Raw genomic sequence first — 23218 nt, 5'->3', positions numbered from 1 at the left:
TGCACCTACCCACTTGTCCTATGCTTTCTTGTTCTTGAAGGCCTGTTTGCTATTTGTAAACAAGACAAACTAATGAAATAAGATATAGAAGAAGGAGGTTCCTGGCCGAAACTGGATTCACACCCAGTGCCTCCTTTGATAGAGGCTGGTCAAACTACTGACAGTGAGAGACCATGCTAGGGCACAGCGCTGCCAAGATCATCTCTTTCTTCACTCGGACATTGAAAATGAGTAATGCAGATCAACTGACACCGAAAGCAAGACTTGCGTAATAAAATAGATGAAACATTTAATTCGTAAGGACATTAATAATCGGTGAAAATATTTACAAACACTTGGTCAAGAGAGGAAATACTGACTTATGAAGGGTTAAAAAAAAACGCGAATGAGAAAGGTGTAGGTGGTGGGTGGGGGCAAGGGTACATGGCAAAAAGTATCGAGAGAATCACTTCAAAGATAACCTAAATACAAACTCGTAAGGAGAAAAGGAGGGCAGGAGGTGAACTCCAAAATAATTTATTAAGTTGCGGATATGCACTTCACGACTCGAAAGCCATCCAGTTGGACTCCAGAACGAGTGGGGAAGGGGGAAGGCGAGATGCAACGAGGAGGAAGAGGAGAGAATCTGAACAAACACCCTTTGAAGCGAGTGTCGAAAACCTCCAGATTCGGCCATGCAATTCGTGACGGGTCAAGTCGTAAAATGCGGCAGGCAACATCGATAAAAAGCGTCCGCATTACCCGCATCGCCTGTGGTGGACGCATCTTTTGTCAATAGTTCGTTCCACGTAATGCCCGCGACAAGAGAACAAGAAAAAAACAAGGGAGGTGGTGTTTTTTTTTCTCAATGTAACACAGGGTTCGTGCCTGTGCCTAAATTTTCTGAAATTTTAGAGACCAGTTGTCAGTTTTAAATTTGGAGTGAGTGAGGGACAACAAGTGGGGAGGCAAGAAAAATTTGTTCACTTTGCAGGAAGAGTCAAAACGGAAGAGAATCACAGTTTGAAGAAAACAGTTTTAGAGACTTGGGAAGAGCCCTTTTGGACGCAACAAGTGTCGCGTGCAGGAAAAGCGAATTCCCACGGTCTAAACAACAACAAATACGAGAGGAGACCCACAGGCTTGTCTCTCCTTCTGCGAGAGTGCAGATTTCTTTCGTTATTCTTTTTCCTGGCTGCCAGCGTCAAGAGTGCAAGTTGCTTCGAGAAACTTGTCTGAGGACTGGAATCGACGAACGAGTTTGTTTGTATGAATATATTAACTAGCTCTTACAATAACATTTTTCTTTTATATACTCGTAAGCAAAGGAGAGGAAAAGACGAAACTAGTTCTGTTCGCTTCCCGTCATCTTTCCTCTCGGCCGCTTGCAAGTGCTTGAACACCAGCGGTCAGTGTGAAACCTCACTCTGAGATAACAACCATATGCAACAATGGCCAACTGCACGAAGCTGCAAAGCTAGACTTGGGACGGCGGGGGAAAAAAATGCAGGGAGAAAAACGTCAACAGCTCGGTCATGTACAAACACGCACACTCTGGAATGAAATATCGAAATACCTGCATGTCTTTTCACTCTCGACACACCTGGTACGATTACAGTATACTGCATGCGTACCGTACATCGTATATGAAAACATACAGGTTTATGGGACAGTAAGCCTGGTACTGTAAACACACTAGGTATAGGGTATATGTAAAGATACCAAGCTTATATTATACCGTAAATATATCTACGGTATCTTGAAGCATAGTAGGTATAAGGGGCAGTAAACCTGGCACTGTATATGTTCCAGATATACGATAAATGTACTAGGTTTACGGTATACCCCAATCGTACCGAGTGTGTCAGTATAATGTTTACGGTATATAGCACGTTCAACTGTGCTGCCCAGCTTTATGTCGTCAAAATCGGCTATGTGCTTCGTGCAAATAGGGCCACGGCAAAAATGTAAACAAACATTTTCCTGGCTGCTCACAGCGTGCAGGTCTTTTGGAATACTGAGCGAAGCTGAAGGTACAAGTCTGGCTTCCAAAAGCGGTTTCCAAGTGTGCAGAGATCGATTCCGATCGGCGTTATTTGCAGTGCACCCGCTCTGGCACTGCAGAACACTGTGAACAGTTTTTATGGAACACTAAAACATGTCCCTGAAGAGTTTAATCATTGCTGCAGCAATGCTAATAACTAATGAAAGAAAATGCATCCCATTACTGTGAAGGTAGAAGTTGAATGAAATTGCACACGTGCAACTGCATTAGGAGAAACCAATCGCTATTTATGTCAACTTTTTGCAGAGTCCGCAAAGAAGTGCTGCATCAAGCATGTCTCTTGTGTCTACGCCTGGCAGTACAGTATAGATACCTTGTATAAAAAGGTGAAGCAATAGCTTGTTTTTCAACTTTTGCAGTCATGGGCGGACAATGAAGTAACCATGGCGCTCGAAATGTTGCAACTCTGGGCTCGCAGCATGCACGACATCTGGACTCTAAACCAGCGTTGGAAGAATTTGAAAGCATTCCAAGTAACCTGCACACAATGAGTACTCAGCCACGAGAAAAGGCTCTTTTCGGCAAACAGCAGAAAGACAGCGAGGAGCAGAGCTTGGCAGCTGACGGCTCTCAAGCTAGGTGGCACCGTCGAAAAGCCCGCATCCCTTTACAAGTTGTTGAAAAGGATTAACGCTCAACAGGGGGCGTCGGCAGTCTTCAGTTTTGTAAAGAAGAAGAAAACATTCACGCACACTCCAACGTCCACAAAAGAGGCCGACAGACACTGCATTTAAATTAGCACATCGGTCTCCTTCCAGTGGCGCTGGAAAGAAAGCAGCCTTACAAAAATATAGAGAGTATTTGTGTGTCACCTTGCGGCAGACACGAGGAGAAAATCCGAACACTCTCCTTTCTTCTCACATGGCCACCTCACTCGCCAGTAGTAGTCCCACAAAAGTGCGAGGCAATATTATATAGTACAAAGTGATTTTTGTTGTCGCTGCTAGCTACCTGCATTTAAGCGTTCCCAAAGCAGCAAGCAGCAGATTTTGGCAGTACTTGCTGGCTTTCTCTCTCTCTCTTTACATTCTCACCGTTTACGGCAGGGGGGAGAGATGAGGGGGCGAGGAGTCATTTTGCGCATCTGCTACACAATTTTTTCTTTGGTATGTCACTGCTAGCGCCATGGCGTTTGCCGTCGTGAGATCCATACCACAGCGTGCAAAACAAAACGCGAGTGTTTTCGTTTTTGCCAAAGGAGAAAGGGTATAAATGAAGAGAAGAATCAGAAATCAGCAGCGAGACAAGAGATGCGATCCTTCTTGTTCTGCCTCAAGAGGGGAGGTCAAGATAAAGAGTGAAGAGGCGAGGGCTATTTATCTATCTCTCCCTCCTTTCAGCAGGCGAGTTATAGGAGCACAAAGGAAAGGAAAAGAGAGACAGGCTACAGAAAATATAAGTGAGACTTCTGTACCCGGGAAGTTCTAACACCGGGAGGCGTCTCATTTACCCATTTGGGTGTAAGGTGGCTGCGTATGTATGCATGCGTGATGAAAGCGGTTTCCATCGCACCACTTGGGGATGCTCGCTGGCAACGCTGCCACGAAGGACTGCACGGCGTGTGCGCGCATCTTTTCTTTGTCACCCGCTAAATTTTTCACACTCATCAAACAATCACACCAATCACTCTAAACAGTATAGTCACAGCATCCACACCAACAGACTGGCACAGCATTCAAGTGTCCACAGAAGGGTCTGTCGTGTCGTAGAGTTCCTCCGCGCACCACGTTTGCAGTTGTCTTCAACGTGCAAGCTTAGAAACGTTTGCCCCTGCAGGAAAAATGTATTCCTGGAAATGTCTTTTTTTTTTTTTGGCACGCCGGACGTTGTGCACCATTGCCTTCTCTGCAGCCTCTCGCCTCAAGCAGTCTTTTTACAAGAACACACTCGGAAGAATGTCAGACTGCCTTGGGACCGTGCAGCAGAGGCATCGTGGCATGAAGGCCTTCGTGAGTAAAAGATGGCAGCGTAGCAGCTTCGCTCCCAGTAAGACTTCTCAATAGCTGCATGGTTGGTCGTTTAGGAGAGCGCGTCGAAGTGTCCTCGAGAGTCGGCGCGACTTGCAGGCGCTCGATGAAATGCGAGGACGTGGGGACAATTTTCTTTTTCTTTTTTTCGCTTTCCTCGTCTCTTCCGATTCTCTGTGCTTTTGCAATGAATAGAAAGGCTTGTGGTCCTTGTGTGCAAAAAAAGACGGCACTGCACTTGCCGTCGAGACGACGGCGTAAAGCTTGTCCTCCTTGGGTTTTAACCAAGCCAAGACTGTCCTATTTGGGTTTGTGAATGTAACGCAGCACAAGGTATCCCAGTGCGCGGAAGAAGATGAGGAAGCTGATGAGTACCAAGGTGTTGGCCCAAATGGGCAGCGGCGTCCCGTGGTCACCTATGATGTCCTCTACGGGAATGACGCTCCCCCCGGTGTTGCATGCCGTGAAGTGGGAATTTCTTGACAGGCACCTGCAGCGGGAAAATGTGACACTGTGTTCAAGCCAAGGCTAACCACAACCTCGATGCATGGCACATAAAGCCTACATGAATGATGAAGATGTCCCCAGAAAATAAGTTTACAGCTCTAGATTCTAAACCACTTTTCTAAGTAATCATTCAATAACCTCATTATTGCAGATTATCGCCTCATGAGTCCATTGCCACATATTTATTGAATCCACCAACAATGAGCAGATTTACATGGTTCTGTCACATTCTTTACGTGCTCACATAAAGCACGTAGAGAATGATGTTAGTTCGACATGAAGAAGGCACGCAATTTGTAAGCAACACCTAAGTGGCCTCGCATGACAGCAACGGCGGACTTCCGAACGACACCATGACACATCTGTACCGCCATCACTCAATGTGGTTCAAACATGTACTGCCGTGCACATTGCTGCACATGACTGTGATGAGGTTGTCCGCAACGGGTGAAAATGGCACGTTCATCACCACCCGGCGCCTCACCTTGTCTTTTGTGATGCTTTACCACTGCAACCGCGTGGAGATCGTTATCATTGAATGACCAATCTCTGCCATTACCGAAAGGCGGAAGGCCTTTTGCAGCATGATGTGAAGTTGGCGGGTTGAGGGTTGCAGTGATGTTTTATGCGACAAAAAGTTATCACTTCTTTGTTTCTAGCACTTATGGTTTTTAGCATTCGAAGGCAATATTTTGTCGGTTGTCCACGTTCATAGAAGCAGAAAACGGTGCCGGAAATGTTTGCTATGCAAAAGCAGACTTTAAGTCATCATGCAGTCTCCCATCTCCTTTTTTTCTCTCTCTCTGCTATTCTGCCAATAAAGAAACAATCGGAAAGTGGGGGACATTGGCCACAGTGTCTGAAATCTGCGTGCGGTGCTTGCCACGGTCTACTATATCTGTCGCGAGCAACTGCAGTGTAGCACTTTCGAGCCTGCACCTTTCACAAGCTATATTTTTACTGCAATCATTTCGGAAGAGTTTGTTGTAAAAGTATGAGGTTTTAAAAAACGTTCACTACATGTGGATGCAGTTTCTATGGGTAGTGTAAGAAATTAGGTGTGCCAAAATATGATCATTATAACCAATAAATCATTACATTTGGGATTGTTATTAGTGGGTTTGAATGCACAAAATATTTTGAAAGACCAATATGAGCACATGCTGGAATGAACTTTCTCGAAAATGATAATATCAGAATGTGGACTTGTTGTCTCACTCCGTACATGTGTGGCTATGTTCTTTACCCTGCTCACAAAACTAAGCTATGAAACCGAATTCAAATTTTGACATTCTTTTTAGAATTAGGTGCTCACAGTTTTTTTTTGAATTCATTAAAACATGAAATCAATTCAAATTGTCCTTGGTTCGTGTCAAGGATGCATAATAACGCTGCCACGCATTCACACAGCACAACTCTTCGCTGTGGGAAGCCCTGGAACTATGGTATGAACCTCAAGTCCAGATATTCAACATCATTCATGCTGTGCATTACCAACCCCTCTCCTAAAAGTAGCAAATTAAATTTAGTGGTTTTTAAGTGCCATAACTGCCCCTATACTATGCTTGACATCACTTGTTAGTTTCGCATGTATCTATCTAAGCAAAATGGGTGTCTCCACAGACACTCCATTCATTGATTGATACGTGGGGGTTGAATGTCCAAAAATCACCATATGATAATGGGATACGGCGTAGTGGAGGGCTCCGGAAATTTTGACCACCAGGGGTTCTCTTTAATGCCCCAGAAAGCCACATAAAATTAATGTAATGCAGCATACTGGCAAAACACTATTCAATTACTCAATTATCACAGACACCAAAATTGATAAATGACAGCAATATGTACCTCAAGTAGGCAATAAACAAACAAGAACCTAAATAGCAACCAACCTGACATCTGGTCCATTGCTGAACTCAACTATGTGCATGTTCTGGAAGGCATAGTGCACCATAGAGAAGTACTGCAGCCACCGTAGCCAGTGTGGCAGCGAGGAGGCGTAGTAGCCTCCAAAGAGCATTGTGGAGAGGGAGTACAGTGCCGACACTGTCACAGACACTTGGAGGTCGGTGCAGGTGGCACCGATGAAGAGCCCAACACTCTGGAAACAGCACCAGAGGAGAGGAAAAAAAGTGAATTAGTAAATCCTTGGGCACCGCATAGGTTCGTGCAAAGCTGTATTCACAAGACGAACCAAATCGCGATTCGAGTCTGCGGATTGTGTACTACGTCACCATATGTCCGCAGTTCCCACATTTCTGCTTCGATCAGCGCGGACCCATTTGTAAAACGAATAAAGCCTAAATCCTTGTTGGGATCCTCGGAGAGCAATGCCGAAATCCTAGCTTCTAGCTTGAATTCTCTCCTGTTGTGCTGGCTGCGGAGGGATCCGGTTTACGTCAGATGTCACGCAAATGATCTGTCTGTGATCACGTCCGTCATGTGCATGCAGCTTTAGGGCAACACCTTGTAGGATCACAGAGGTGTAAAGGTCACAATCATATAAAGGTCACACCAGTGTATAAGAGTCACACACCCGATTTGGCACTCCAATATTTAGAAGAGAGGTAGCCCAACTGAATGTAACTGAGAAACGAGTTTAAAATGATGTATATTAAGTAAAGACTTATCTTCCAACTGACAATTCTACGGAATTTCAAAGACATTTACAGTAACAGGCACCTCTAATATCATACATGGCATGAAGGGTAACAGTGCACGAGTGAGAGAGACGGATCACAATATACAGAACTTAGTGGGGCTTGCGCAGCCCCATTGACTTCAATAATTCGAGATTCCCGATAATTCTTATGTAACAGTTACACAAGACGAAAACATGGGCCTCGTCTGGTGATGTGGGGTGCTGGGAACGGCAAGGAAACAAAAGAGGAAGAGGGGTGCGTAACGAAAAACAGTCAGGGAGAGCGACAACCAGAAGGCTACGAAGGCGGGGTCTGCGTTTAACAATAAGAATTGTGGGCACCTCGCTGATGGCATATCAGTCCTCGAAAGTGGTGTCTCGGGCAGTCGCTCGAGTACTGACTTCGTTCGTTGTAACTGAATGGCAAGGCTTAGAGGGTTTTTAGTAAGTACAATTTAGTGCTATTGAAATGACCTGCATTCCCATGGTCATGAAGGTATCGCTCGTTTTAAGCAAAAGTTCGTTTTAAGTGGGCCGTTATATGTGGGCTCGACTGTCATCCCTACACCAAACAACACAGCCAGGCATAACGATTGAGAGCGTTTGATAACAACAACATCCCTACACCAAAGAACACAGCCAGGCATAACGATTGAGAGCGTTTGATAACAACAACAACAAAAAAAATGCACCCAACACACTATGCAACATTTATAACTCTAAATAGGGCAACGATGTCACTTTACACTACAATATCAAGCGCAGTGCACAACTTTAAGAGATACAGTCACCATGGTGCACTTCTTTTGCACTAATGACAAGCACTTTTTTTAGTTTCCCATCACCAAAGACAATGGGTAGCTGCAATTTATTTGCAGCCAAGCCAATTGTGACAGTAAATATAACAAATGCATTACAAAGTTCCACCTTAACTTCTGTTGTGTCATGCTGTACTAATTTTGATATGTGATCAACAATGACCGATTTTTTCTTCATTATTATAGTGGACTTTTCTTGCCAACATGTCTCAAATGTTCCACCACAAGTCAACTTGCTCCTACTTTCGCTGCCCAACGGGATGCACGTTACCATCCACCCAAACCCAGCGTAGCGCCAAGAAAGTGCACTCATCCGCAGCAGTTACAAAAAACGGTGAAATTAGGTCAATGAGCTAAGCTCATAATTGGGAATTTTCCCAGGAAATGATCGTACAAGTAGAGGTCCTCCACGACACGAGAGGTGTTAATGCAAAATCCGTATGTGACCGTATCGCCTAAATAGCCCAACTCGCCGCAGCTTGTCAGTATACGTGAAAATGGCGTTAGAGAACGGGATGGCAAAGAAGATAGACAAGCAAATGGTACTATTCTCTTCTACCTCACTAGTTTTTGGCACAGACTTCTCGCAGCCAAACTCAACATGCTAATTATCTCCCAATTGTTGCAGCACTCACAAAGACTTGGAGAATGTTTAAGAAATACACAGAAGAATACACCTTGCAACTATTATTGTGAGAAAGTGCAGCTGTGTTTAGTTCAGCATGCTCAGTTATGTGTGTTAGGTTAAGTTCAGTACAGTGAAACACTGATATAACCAAATTGTACCTTAAATTAATGTAGCTACATTACATACAGAAGTTTGTTATAAATGTATGTTAACTGCAATGTACGAGCGGGAGACCATCTTTCATTTGTTTCATTAAAAGTGACGATTAGTGACAAGCAGATTCGTTATACTGAGGTTTAAGTGAACTGTTGCCATTTATTGTTTGCACAAGGAGAAATGCTTAATGTAAACCTCACCTGCGAGACTACAGTGCTTAGAACGAGGAAACCCCATAAGCTGAGGAAGGTCTGCGCACTGTGAAAGCCCAGCATGGGGTAGGCAATGAGGTGGAATGCAGACGGCAGTGTCAGCGTCAGGGGCAGCTCCCCTATCATTTTGGCCAGGTAGTAGGCAGACAGGCGGTAGGCGCCCGACGCCCGTTCCTTGTTGATCACTTCGCGCTCGGGAGGAACTGAAAAGTGCACGAGGCGAAAAAATTCCCTGAGCATCATGGGAAGCGCAGCAGCAACACAAACTAAGACAAGTTCTGGGTAAAAACTTTTCGTGTCAAATGTTAGCCGAGTAGCAAGTGCGTCCTAGAAAATGTTGCATAAATATTGTGTTTATTACACATACGAAATCCTTGCTTAAAAACTCGCACCCGAAATCAAAGCTCCCGAAAAATAAGCAGAGATATACAAATATGTTTGAGCATGTTATTACCCTTCTAAAACCAGAATACCGACCATCCATCAGATAAATGAAACTGTGCGCCACTGCTCGCTTAACTGTCTTTGGCTTTCCCCTTGCGATATTTTCTGGATCAAAGCACCAGAATGGGCTGGTAGTTAGCCCAAAAACAGTGCTGATGTTTACAATACTGTATGCCATTTTCTTGGCGCTCTTATTTCGAAGATGCAAAATACCGCCTGCCACTTTTGAATGAAAGCGGCAGTTGCTTTGGCACTCAAGCTCGCGTACTGCATCCGTTGCTGCCTGAATGATGGCATGCCGCTGCACATCGGGTGATTGCTTTCTCCATGAAAGACTGGAACTATGTTGAAAACCACACCTGTGCGATAAAAGTGTTTTCTCAACTGGCTGTTGCCTCTATTAGAATGTACGATTGGTAGGTGCTCTTGGATGGCATCACAACTTGGAACACGCAGGCCTTAATGTTATACAGGAGATGTTAGGAGATGTTCAATTGGTGCTCCCAAGTAGGGGATGGTTCAAGCAATAAATTGCAGAAGGGCTTAGCTGCTGCATGTAGCGCAGAACACATAAGATGTGTTTTGTGCATTCACCTCAGAACATTGAGAGCAACATTGCACCTGCCACTTTCAAGTGTGCAGCCGGCATCAGCGCAACCCCCTAACTATTCTCATAGGCACTCGCGACACCTTTCAGACACCAATAGATCCAGCACGTGGATACTTGTGGTCCACGCAGATGCTTCCTTGCATTACCACGTGGAGTCATTACAAGTTGTGCTGCTTCCGATTAGGTTATTTCTAGCACTTATCAGTTCCTGCGATATCTGTCGATTTAGCTAAATCTTTCTAATGGGGTGTTGCAAGGCATTCTCACAAACAGAAGAGCGGGAAGAAGGATGAAACAGTGAAAGGAGAGCAATGAAGCACGCTACGACTGTGCAACTTGGAGACATACAAGTTTAACAGCTTTTGTGTCGATTGTAGTTTTCTACAAAGTTTTCCAGTCTTTCACACTGCCATTTTCATGATGCAAGTGTGCATAGACTCTCAGTGCAGCTAAATCCATCTGCTTTGAGCAATGGTTCGTACCAAAAGTTTACACGGCATGAGATAAAACAAAACAGAAACACTAAAAGCTGCAATTGTAAAGTGCTAAAGGCCTCATTTATGCGCGAAATTCCATCTGTAAGTTGGGCTCTGTTATAGAACAAGAGACGAGCTTGAGACTACGAAATAAAGGGCATTGTATCTGTGTGATCGATCCCTTCTTGCTTCACACTGTTTTTTACATGCTAAAAAGTTTACTTTGGACTGATACCATGTCCAAGCATATGCTTCAGCAATTTAGAGTTAAGAGTTATTAACACTTATTCACATGTACATAGCGAACCTCTGAATCAGTTCTTATGAACTTGGCTATTACTAAAATTTTCGTAAACCCCACCCCATAAGCATTTGATGCAAACTTTTTGCGCTATAGCAAATCACATCGTACACGAATGCAAAAGCGGCAAGTGGCCATGCAGGATCTCCGAGGGGTGAAAACCACACAAAGAAACAGCAGACAAACAAAAGCACAAACAAGCAAAGGCATCACAAGCTGAACAAAAACAAAAGCGGATTTTTTTGTTGTTGTTGCAGCCACATATATGGAATCCTTTGGTGTTGGGTAGGTAGGAAGCAGGGAAGAGGGAGGTAAAAAATATTCTTACAAGATATGAGTGCGCCAAACAACGCAAACAGCATCCAGTATGTTGTGCTGAAGAAGATCTGCAAAATAAAAGAATTGTTAGAGAGTTGCTAGGTTCCCTTCGTGTAGTACAATGGCTACTAATACAGGCGACAAAGAAAACAATGGTTGCTAGCACTATTGTATGAAAGATTCTTCAAGGCCTTATTACAGTTCAGCATTTTTAACATAGTAAAATTTTCATTTAACAGTACGAACATTAAGAAGTATAACAAAGCTTTTTTGTTGCATTCATTTTCATAAGAATTCATGCATGTCCTGAAAACTATTGGTTCATAACTGTAGAACAGCTGATAAGTCAGAGAGTTCAAGAGTCAACATACTTTCGGGTGATTTGCTAGGAACCTTGCATATTTTGTTCTTATATCAACATTTTGTATGAACAGATTTGCAATGAATAAAATTGAATTACAAGCTTTACTCGATATTTGCTGTTGCGAATTGTTTTGCCAAAACTAACATTACATCGAAACAAGGCTGTAGTAATATGCAGAATATGCAAAGGGTGAACACACAAAAGAAACTGTAGAAGCTATTGTTCGTGGTACTATAGAACAAACATGAAGGAAAGTGTACGTTTAAGGGCTGGTTTTCTTTAGTGAAACTCAATATTAATGAGATCTAATAGACAATAATGCCAAGGAGAGTATAGGGGATGTTATTAGATGTAATTGTAATGTAAATGTGAAGAAAGTATAAACATGTATGGCACATAAACTGATGCAGTCTAAGATTTGTCGTATTAACTTCAATATGGGTGCAAAACATGCTTAAAAAAGTGAACGCACCTCTTTTTATACATTGTTATTAAGAGATGGTGATATAACGTTAACCAGTATACAACTAATTGCACACCATTCGAGACGGTGTTCTGCTGTTGGTGGGAAAAAAATTAGGGGGATATTATAGAGCACTTACTAAAAAACAGCTGGTGAAAAAAAATAAAAGCTAAACCATTATAAAAAAATAAGCTGTACTGTTAGAGAAGGAAATTACAGCTGAAGGCTGACCAATGTAATGAGAATGAAAATAATCTTTCTGACCTGCACGAACCGATCCGACCTGTTACAAGTGTCCCAACCAACCGAACCTACCTGACCCGTCTTGACCAACTAGAAGTAGTTTATGACGATATACATAGTATGACATCTAATATGTTGGTGCCTTTACGAATTCGAGAATGTTTTTTTATGAAAATAAAAGAAAGAGGGGGGTAAAATGTGGTGCCGGATTCAAGCTACTTCGTTATTCCAAATTGAAAATCTAACACCTAACCTCAACATTTCCTTGCTGTGGCCTATGAAATTATGAGGAACTGTTTCAAGAGTCCCGAAATTGTGCTGTTATTCATCTTTCACTCCGAAACTGTGTGCTGGCTTTAGCAGTACTTTTCTACAGGTTAAGCTGACAATATTGGTTTTTAGAGACGAAACCACCAATCTAAAGGTTGAATTATCAGCCAATCACTTTTGAAGATATCACTTGAATTCAAATTTACCTTGACCAACTACACAAGCAAATTGTTTATTCGAAAAATCATACACCTCTCCCGAGTTATATTTTCACACAACGCACCTCTACAGTGTGCTCAGTACACCAGTCCTTTCAATATGATGTCAGCCGGCAATCAAGCCTCAGAAAATGTTAAACACCGTCAAATATGATAAATATTTTTTTTTATAGTAAGTCAAAGACCCCAGACATAATTGTGCACGAACTTATGTTTGAGCTCTTTCCACAACAAAATAGCAGAAAACAACAAGCTCCAGATAAAAGTCGTAAAATGTGACATGCGACATGCTTACTAGATAACAGCTACAAGTTAAAAGAGAAGCCATAGTTTGAGACAATAATTTTTGAAGAGATCATAGTAATATTTTTTCAATTTGTGCAGATTGGCTAGTTGAGGAAAAGCGAGCAAAAAGTTCCTTTTGTCATTGAACACAATATTCTACGTCTCAAAGCAACATTGTGCCCTAAGGTCGTAATCTTAGAGTACTATGGCTCCTGGGTAATTGAAATTTGTGGGGTGTGTAGTTGCTACTGTTACAAGAGGTGATACGCTGAATCATACCAACATGTAAACCAGGCTCGCATTTTTAATGTTCCCCAGTTGTCTTTCATACTCGAGCAATGCACGACACAAAGGTGCCGTCCCTCTAGCACAAAACTCTTCACCAAAAAAGGCGCTCACCCAGCCCCTGATGTCAGCAATAGTCTCTTCGGTACGGTCCACTTGGAACCAGATGAGCCCACACACAATGCCCAGGCCAATGGTCTGAACCCAATTGAGCTTGGACAGCATGCGACCCTTGGCTTCGAGGAAGTTGCGTCGCGTCAACACCGACACTTGAGTCCAGAATGATGTTGGCCACTTCTGTTCGTGACCCAGGTCGTCCTGGCTGCTGAACACAGAGCTACCAACTTCGGACCACGATGAGCGGCCAGAGTCCTCATCGTCACGGATGGCTGCATAGCAATAGGCAGAAGACGTGAAATGTCACATAGAGTAATCTAGTCCTAATTTTATGTCACCCATGTGTTTGAGCCTTTAAAACTTTCTTATCTGGTTTGTGCAAGCTTTTTTAACAGTACCACTATTTTGAGACTGGGCCAGAATAGTGAGGGTCCATGCCGCATGTCACGCTCGAGTTCCCAGATACACCCATAGATTGCATAACTGCTTCAGAAGCAAAAAAGTATTGGGCATACTACACTGAAACTGGGAGGGATGTCTCGGTCATGAATAAGGCCTAAAATTACTGTAGCAGGGACTGCTGAACAATTTTTTGTGTGCATCTCAACTCTATAAATAACGTAATCACAGACACCTACACAAAATCACAGAAAATGGCAAAAGAAAAACAGTAGAACTGCAGCTCCACTGTTTCTGCAGCAGATTCCACACTGGGTGGAGCTGGCGTAAGCTTTTTTTTTTTTTAGAGTTGGGAAATTTCTGTTACTGTATTGTGATTTTTGTTTGCTACCTTGCCATAGTTTGTTTTAAGCCAGGCTATATTTACTGTGTGGCGCTTGCCAAAGCGAGAAAACATGGTGGGAATCACATATGTTGTGACACACACACACACAATTAAAAAAAAAATACAGTGTGAAGGAGGAACCTACCCAAACTGCTATTCAGAAGTAACTGAAGAATGTTACTCTATAATTGAGAGAGGGCCAGATAGTGCTGATTCTAGCGTTGACCTACATAAGGCCAACGCTAGAATGTGTGGGATCCGTTCCCGTCGGCGTTAACAAATTGAATTGAAAAAATACAGATAAAAGCCGGAAGGCAAATTTTATCGCAATATTCACGAAGTGACTCCGTTTCTCAATGCTTCGGTTGCTTGAATTGCCTACGCTGGCTCATCGCCGGAAAGTCGGACAACTTAAATTTCTTTTTTTGTTATCAAAAGGACACCTTAATATTGAAACTATACCCTATCTTGTTTCAAGGCCTTCCAGCAATGTCAGATCATGCAATCAATTTGTGTATTCAGTTCCTAAATGCAATTTTGATGTGTACGCGTATTCCTTTTTTCCACGAACGATAAAAGAGTAGAATCAGTTGCCAGTACCGGTACTGAATTTGAAGAACATAAAAAGCTTTGAAAAGTGCATTAAAAATATTTCGAGAACATTGAGGGTTGCTACACTATTGTACATGTATTGCCATGTTGTTCGAAAATACATCGTGTAGTTGCTTCATATTCCATACTATACCACCATCACAATATATGTATGTACGTTTTTAATAACAGTGTTTGAATATTTTTCTTTTGTGTATTTCAAAAAAATTCAGTCTTCTATACAATACATTGTACTTGTTTTTGATTTGTGTTTACTGTACCCACCCTGTTGCGGCCGTAACGGCCAACAGTATTTGGAAATAAAATAAATAAATAAATAACAATGAATTTTTTTATTGTTTTTCATTCTGCTAATGTAACTGTGAATCACACTGCGTAAGGTGCTTTAAATGCTTTATTCACCTCGGCCCACTCATTTTCTTTTTTCAAAAGCAATGCACTTAATGTCTTCCTGTTTCCAGTTTTAACACATCGTTTGAAGCTCTATTCTGGTTTTTAAGACAGCTCGTGCTGTAGCTGCACCCTAAGAAATATCCAACTAAACTGCCCACTTATCTCGATTGTATATGTGGGGTTTAACGTCACAAAACCACCATATGATTATGAAATATGCGGTAGTGGAGGGCTCCGGAAATTTCGACCACGTGGGATTTTTATTGTGCACCCAAGTCTGAGCACACAGGCCTACAGCCTTCTTGCTTCCATCAACAATGCTTTTCACTTATCTTAAGTGGCTATCCGATGTAAACATGAGACAGCGATAGAATTTTAGTGGATTACCCTAATATTGTAGAGCCTCATCGATACACGGCCACTTCATATGATTTCCCAGGGAAAATGTTCATGGTATTATTATCAAGCTAAACTGCAAGGTGTTTCAGTGAATTGAAATCATATGAAATTCTGCTTTTTCACGAACTTTCTCAAAATCACGTAAATGAGCTTCACTGTACATGTAGTGAAAAAAGTTACCATCAATAGTTCCTTTACACAGTTAAAGGGATAAGTCGAGGAAAAGGTCATATAATATTCCCTAGCCCAATCTTTTTAAATTCTTAAATTGGAACTTTTTTTTCTTTCAGAATTACAAATTTGAATAGTCGACTTAACTCCTAAACATGGAAAGACTGCAAGGAAAGCACAGCACTAATATACACCAATGTAAGACAGGTAATTTGAAAAAAGTGAAAGAGCAGGGGAAGATTGAAGTTTAAAGTGATGAACAATTTGAGCAGGGGGCGTCACTGGAGCCAACATTTCGACATGCAGTCTTGTCTTCCTCAAAGCTTCAACCTTTATGACGAAGTTGCAGCCCTAAAGAAGACGAGAGTGCTCGCGCAAATGTTCGCTACAGCGACATCCTGCATTCACAAATTTTTCGTACGACAGGCAGGACACATAAGAGAGACTGCGCACATGCATGATACTCGTGCCTCACCTATTTTGCTGTACACTGTGGGAATCTTTTTTTCGGGGTCGAGCATCACTCGCAATTCAACTTGCTTGGACTTCTCTGCGCCCGGCTTGTCTTCTTCGGACACGGCCCAGACGTACTGCTGGTTGTCCCCGTGAAGCTCTTTGTGACACGAGTCCTCTTCGGCGTGCCTGCAAAGTGAAATACCGGCAACAGACCCACCGCAAAATAAGTTTTGAAATCCAGTTATACCATTTCTTCCAATATTTTTCTCTTTCTCTCGACACATCTATTGAATTTTTGTCCAAAAAACTAAATTTCGTGTAGCATCAGCATGGGCTGAAAAGCCTTCTCTATTGAGTGTTTCAATGCTTTTTCACATCATGAACTGTACGTATATTATAGCAAAAAGCAATAATGAGCATCTAAAAGTCATTGATTGAACGATATTACACTAGCTCCCCTTTCCAACTTTTGTTATAGGTACATTTGATGAAACATATACATTTAAAGTATACTGACGACTGTGGCAGGTCCAGACTTAAGAGAGCTTTAGGTGCTTGTACTCTAATGACGTTGATTGCCAAAAAGGAGCACAGAACTAGATCAATAAAACATATATGCAACGTTTTTTTTTCCTTTGGTTACAAATGATCAGCTATGAAGCTGTGTTTTGCAAAAGAAAAGTTCTACAAGCCTTCAAGTGCAACGTTGTCGCATCGAAGCTATAACTGATGCAGAACGTTTTCATCACAATCTATTGAGCGGAAACTCGATGCAACAAAGTGATTGGGATGCTAGAATCATTTAATTAAATCAGGAAGCACATAAAATCAAGATGAACTTTTCAGCTCTTCAAAATATAAAATTGTAACGTCGCAACAAGCAAAAGCTACCAGGCCATTGCACCTGCCACCGATCTACTCCTGCACATGTGTAAAGACCGCGGAGACGGCCCCGACAGGGAGCTTCCCATGTCGCTCGGACATAGGGAGCACCATTCCAGACAATGTGAGCCAGAAAGACAGTTACTCGTAGCAATGACAAACGAACGATACGTGGATGATGCAGGAAATTAATGTAGTGATTGCGGGAGTAGGCCAAGTCACAAAGGTGCAAGGAAACGGTTATTTCCTTGAAATCATGAAACCAACTATCGCCACTTGTACTAGCACCTTCAGGTATATAAGAGTGCTACCAAGTGCTGCTTCCATTACTCTGTGCATGGGTGTGCCGTGCAGCCTGGTCAAACTAAGGCTATTAGTAGGGCACCTGAACGGTTTAGTGTGGAAACGTCGGAGTACACGCTCAAAGAAAAACGCGTTTCTGCAAAATCGGAAGATAATCGCTGCTTTTACTCGGGTGTACCTCAAGAAACTTCGTTAAATTGAGTTTGGCAGCCAACCTGGTTTAGTAGCACTAACAGCTGGGTGAGATGGTGTGGGTTCATGGTTAAGAACAGCGAAAGAGCCCGAGACAATACGATGAAAACACAAGGAGGGGCTTGGAATTGAAACTCGTCATCAAGAGTTTCTAGAGTTGAGAGTTCGGCACCCGCCATTGTGTCTCATCACTGTCTCTCGTGCTCTTGTGCCGTTATTAACCACCAACCTAGTTCGTTAATTCAGGTTTATGATAACTCTGAACCCCATGAGTATTTAACAGTGAATAAAAATGTGCTCACTGGATCTGGAACTATGTAAAATTTGGTTTTGTTAGATCGAGTTTTAACCGTATTAGCAAGCATAGGTTCATTACACACTGATACGCGAGAAAGACTTCAAGTTTGCTTCGTCATAGCCGTTAGATTTGTTACATCCGTGTTCGTTGTACCGAAGTATCGACAAATGGCCATACTTGTGCTGGAAGGTTTTCCACACATGCTTGTGACACTGCGGGCAATTGACAACATTCGCCGCCGCCCCGTTGTAGTTGCACTGGCTCTCCACGTCCTCCGCACTTGGGTAGACCTCGGCATTCTCGAGTAGCTGCTTCGGGTAGTCCGGATGTTTTCTGTGTAAAGGCCAAATGCTCGGAGATCAACTAAAAGCATGAACATGAAAGCCGTTCTCTTCAGATTCATTAGATGATGAAAATATTACAAGAGCAACTGAAAACAAAAGCTTATTGAAGTGCACAGTTCAAAGGAGTGCACCTACTATGCAATGCTGAGATTTCGGGTCTCAAACCAAGTCATGCCGTGCAACATCAAGTGGGAACCAGAGAAGTGTTTTCATAGCAAATACACAAGACAGGCAGGATCCAATATGGTCTCGCATTGCGATTTAGCAGCAGTTCGACAGTACACTGAAATATGTGGTAGAAAATTATCACATTTTTTTAATGCCCCTCAAAAACAATTAGGGGCTTCAAAACATACGGATATTGATAACCGAGCTAAGACATCTCGGCAAGGGACATATCAAATGTAGGCACATATTTCATACTTTAAGAGACTACGAGCACACTTTGAAGCTCCTTCTTTCTCTTTTGGTTCTTCGTTATTATAACCTTTGGTCCCTTTCTGAAAAATCAAACAGCCTTCTCACTAATACCACTTCCCTGCATAAAGGCAAGCAAATGCAGTTAGTCAAAGCAAGTAGGAATGGAATGTATACAGTCCATTATTCTATCATGACTGCTTGCAGCCATTATGGCTGCAAGTGTTTGGTAGACAAAGCCACAAATGCTGCATCTACCGTAGAGACTTTACAATGGAAAAATAGGGCTCGCACGTTCTTTCTTTTTTTTCTCTCTCTTCTTTTTTCTTTTTTCCCCTTTTCTTTTTGAACTTCCTTTCAATTTTTCACCAGCTCAAAAAAGGGTTAGTACAGAGCCTTGTGATCATGCAAGCCCCAGCAAAAGCATGAGTGAATGTGACCTAGACTCAGTGGGGGGAGGGCTCGAATCCAGTAGTTGATTTGAGCAGCAGCAAGCTGACCATATCTGGACAGCAAATGTCATCTGCAATGCACATCATTCAGAATTAGGATGACAATTAGTATGTTCCAGCAGCTAAGCCCTGTGATTCGTGGGTTGCCCAGTCCACCAAAACAACGACTCTGCAATGGGAAGACGACAAGGTTCTCCACACGATGCAACGGTGCCATTTTTACAGCCGACAGTCAGACGTAATATCTTCCTGTGCACCTCTCATCATTTCTCGGGAGCAACTCATGGCTCACGAGAGAGATGCACAGTGCCTGTGGGACAAAACATGACATCCAAACATGAGGTATCACAACTGGGATGCACAATTATCCGAGATCAGTGCGCAATATCAATACGACTCTGGCCATGCAAGGGTTTGTTGTTCCTAAGCAAGAATTTTAGCAGATATTTTGCTGATATGACACGAACTAAAGACTGTAAAAATGAAAGCAGGTCATTGTTCAGTGCTGCATTGACACATTTTATCCTGCAATTTTTGTACATAGAAATTCGCAAAATAGTTCATTGTTTCTCTAGATTGACCTCTAGCATACATTCACAAATCTGGTAAGGAGTAAATGCTTTTGCCAATCTATTCTTCTAAAGCTTTTGAGGTCGGCAGCACATTTAACATGTGCACTCACACGCGCACACACAGATAGCATAACTGAATGAACAGAACTCGTGAGTAGAGAATGTCACGATGATAGTAATCGCCACTTATCCTTTACACATACTTACTTTAGTTCTTGTGCACTCATGATAATTTTGTCTTGGATATCCGGTGACCTCTTGACTTGTTCGACTGAAAAACGATGTTTCAGCCATCAGTGTTTACATAGCACATTATATAAAATGCAACAAAGCAAGACAAGATGAGGATTGGCATCAAATATGTTTTTGAAGTTGCTTTCTTTTTTTCTCTAGTAGCTACAAACCTTACTTTCATGTTAGGAAAGCGTTCACCCTTCTTCCATGAGAATAGCTTACTAGATCAAAGACAACTTTAGGAGTCATTCAAAATGTAATACTGTAGAAGTTTGTGTGATTCAATGAATAAGTAAGGTTCCTGGCTAATTTAAATCTTTTATGCTTCCTCGTGTTGAAAAACTAAGGCTGATAACAGCTTATAAACAATACTTGAGGAGCTAAGATAAGCCCAAGCTCGATGTTAAAGCTCACATACCAGACGGTCGATTTCGCAAAAAGACTCCAAGATAAAAACTCGCCACACGTTCAATGTGACAGGGTTATACATCCTTTCACGTTTGAGAGTTAGACATGAGCGCGAACATAATGGGGCTTGCCATATCTGCCGGTAAAGCAACTCGCAGTTCAATTTGCAGTATGCCTCGTTAAGCTTTGCACAAATAAATGTTCTGACACGTGGCCCTTCTAATCTCAGCCTTTTCTGCCCATAAAGAATTCAAATAATAGGTTCATACACAGATAGACAGTTTAGCATTTGAGTTACTTCGCGGACATCTGCGCCACATCTAAACAGAGCAGTCAGTGATATCGCCAGGCAATGACTCCAGCTTGTACACGTAACAGCGATCAATTGTGTCAAGCTGGCAAAAGCTGTCAAGCTGACACAATTGTGGCTACAATTGTGTCAAGCTGGCAAAAATGAGATCTGACAAGAGACCAGTTCCCTCAGATTCAAAATGTGTATATGAAAAATTAATAAACATACTGACAACTATGCCCATTCTTTATATTATAATGATTACTGCCATTGCAGACATGATGGTTAAAATACATGAACAAGATTACTAGAATAAATGTCTTCAAGTGATTAGGCATGTGTTTTTTCTATCACAAAATTGGTTATGTGGCTTAAACAAAATAGAAAGTTTCAGTGCCAGGGCCTCAAAGTGGCCTATGTACGCACACTCTCACATTCCTTTGTATTCTCTGTGGTTGCAGCTGGGAGTACAAATGAACGCAAGAGCGTGCGCACGTGGGTGGCGTGAAGTCCCCAGTACGAAAACTCTTTATTGCATTATCATTGTGGGGGTGCAAAAAGCAGCGCAGGGAGGCAAAAAGCGCGAAACTTATGAGAGATGCCACACATGTCAGCCAAATGTCAAACGACCTGTTCAAAATTTGAGAAACACTAGGAGTAAAGTGTCAATTACAAAGACTTATCAGATGTATAAGGTGGTGGAACACAAAAAATAGCGACACTTACGGATGAAATCAGCCGGGTTGAAATGTTGCTGAATTTGGAGACCTATGCTGCTGAAGAAGTCGACTACTTTATTGATGTCACCATAGTAGGCTGTCTGCAAGTCAAACATAGCATCGAGATGTCAGTTATGAAAATGGAATGGGGAAGGTTATCACAAAAACAAGCGGTATCATATGTTTCAGCACCAACCTGGCCGTTGCAGAGTAATAGAAGCTTGTCGAACATGTAAAATATCTGGCTAGAGGGTTGATGAACTGTGATGACAAGAGTCTTGTTTTCTCGGTGGGCGTACTCCTTCAACGTGGACATGAGTGAATGGGCTGTGCTGGAATCCAGACCTGAGGTGGGTTCCTGTAACAATTGAAAAAGTTTTTCTTTTCATTTCGAAGACACTACCAAAAGCCTCGTAGCAGCAGCATTTGTGAGGATTACCGTATCGCCGACGGGCAAAGACAATGCTTTAATGGAAACATGAGGTGTGAACCTCGCCTAATGGCCACACTACGATGCAAGTGGGAGATGATTTAGACTCCAACCATAAATTTTGAAGAAACCCGATGTCTTGAAACCGACTTAGTCCCTTCCTCAGGGGGTGACTGCAGGACTGCGATCCACGGCAAAACGAGAGAGAGAGAGGAGGGGTCATTACCCGCCCCGCGAGTGCTTTGAAGACGCCGCTGCTACGTAGCTTTGCAGTCACCCCTGAGGAAGGAACCAAGTCCATTTCGAAACGTCGAGTTTCTTCAAAACTCATGGTTGGAGTCTAAATCATCTCCCAGTTTCATACCCAATTAGACAGACTTCTGCCGAATGTTCACATTCAATACGATGCAAGTATGTGCAAAAGTGCAATGTACGGTAACACAGTCGAGCATAGGCATTATGAAAAACAGTGCTAGCTATGGGCGTGTAACATAAATGAGTATCAATAGGAGTGCACATTGAGTCTAATTAATGACAAAGAATACTGGAAATGTGCCACTTGAAACACACGGACGGGACTGAAAGTATGTAAAATGAGCTGCTTTTCATAAAAATGTTACACTATGTGTACACAAAAATTAAACTCTGCAATTCTACATGCCGAAACCACGACATGGTGAAGCACACAGCAGTGGGCACGGAGACCAGAATAGTTTCAGCCAGCTGTGATTTTGTAACATGCACCTAAATCTAAGTACATGGGTGTAGTCGCACGTTGCCCCAACCAAAATGTGCCCACCTCGGCCCAGAATTGAACCCTCTTCCTCGAGCTTAGCAGTGCAACACTTTAGTCAATGCCGAGTACTCACGTCAATGAGCATGACAGTGGGATTCGTGAGCAGTTCGCAAGCTATGCTGGCACGCTTCTTCTCGCCACCGGACAAGCCTCGTTTCATCACGTCACCGATTACTGCGCGAAAAAAAAAAAGATGCGAGCAGGATAGACATGAGCACTGATGTCAGTGGAGAGAGAAATATTTGTATGCATAAAATTAAGTGGGAATGCCTTAGTTTACCCCAAGTATTAAATGTTCTCTTTCAGCACGTCTGAAGTTGTTTGCAGAACCCGGTATTGAATTTTTTTTTTAAGTGTTACGTACAGTTACCAGTTGGCATGTTTAGCAAATACACAATTTACAATTTAGTATGAGTCACTATGATCAGAGTAGTGGCTATAAACCGAAGAAATTTCCTCCAATAGACCAATTTTCTAGGAAATTATAGGGTCTAACATCCTGAAGACACATAAGGGCTAGAAGGTGCTGTAGTGAAAACAACAGCGCTATAATTCCAGATTTTGTTTTTTACAATACCTATAATATTAAACTGAATTTTATTTTCACCAGCATTCGCTTATAACATACCAAAGAAAAAGCTATACCACTACTTCATAAAACGCTCCTCTGCTCCTCTCTAGGTAGGTTGGTGCAGGG

General features: G+C 42.4%; 1 protein-coding gene across 6 annotated transcripts in view; it reads right to left on the bottom strand.

Moving 5' to 3' along the window:
- Window positions 1-264: 264 nt before the first annotated feature.
- Window positions 265-23218, bottom strand: part of E23 (ABC transporter G family member E23) — a 482421-nt gene continuing 459467 nt past the window's right edge. For all 6 annotated transcript variants that reach the window (XM_075889251.1, XM_037427941.2, XM_075889252.1 and 3 more), the window contains exons 5-15: window positions 22595-22695; window positions 21492-21653; window positions 21303-21396; window positions 19850-19913; window positions 18035-18190; window positions 16202-16368; window positions 13365-13639; window positions 11133-11190; window positions 8962-9176; window positions 6411-6619; window positions 265-4501 (exon numbers count right to left, since the gene is read on the bottom strand). In XM_075889251.1, coding sequence (XP_075745366.1) covers window positions 4312-4501; window positions 6411-6619; window positions 8962-9176; window positions 11133-11190; window positions 13365-13639; window positions 16202-16368; window positions 18035-18190; window positions 19850-19913; window positions 21303-21396; window positions 21492-21653; window positions 22595-22695 — 1691 coding nt within the window. In that variant the 3' untranslated portion in view covers window positions 265-4311. The remainder of the gene's footprint in view (window positions 4502-6410; window positions 6620-8961; window positions 9177-11132; window positions 11191-13364; window positions 13640-16201; window positions 16369-18034; window positions 18191-19849; window positions 19914-21302; window positions 21397-21491; window positions 21654-22594; window positions 22696-23218) is intronic.

This window comes from Rhipicephalus microplus, chromosome 3 (assembly GCF_043290135.1).
Source record: "Rhipicephalus microplus isolate Deutch F79 chromosome 3, USDA_Rmic, whole genome shotgun sequence".
NCBI lineage: Eukaryota > Metazoa > Arthropoda > Arachnida > Ixodida > Ixodidae > Rhipicephalus > Rhipicephalus microplus.
The sequence above is the reverse complement of the archived record's forward strand: the minus strand, read 5'-3'. Positions and strand labels throughout refer to the sequence as shown.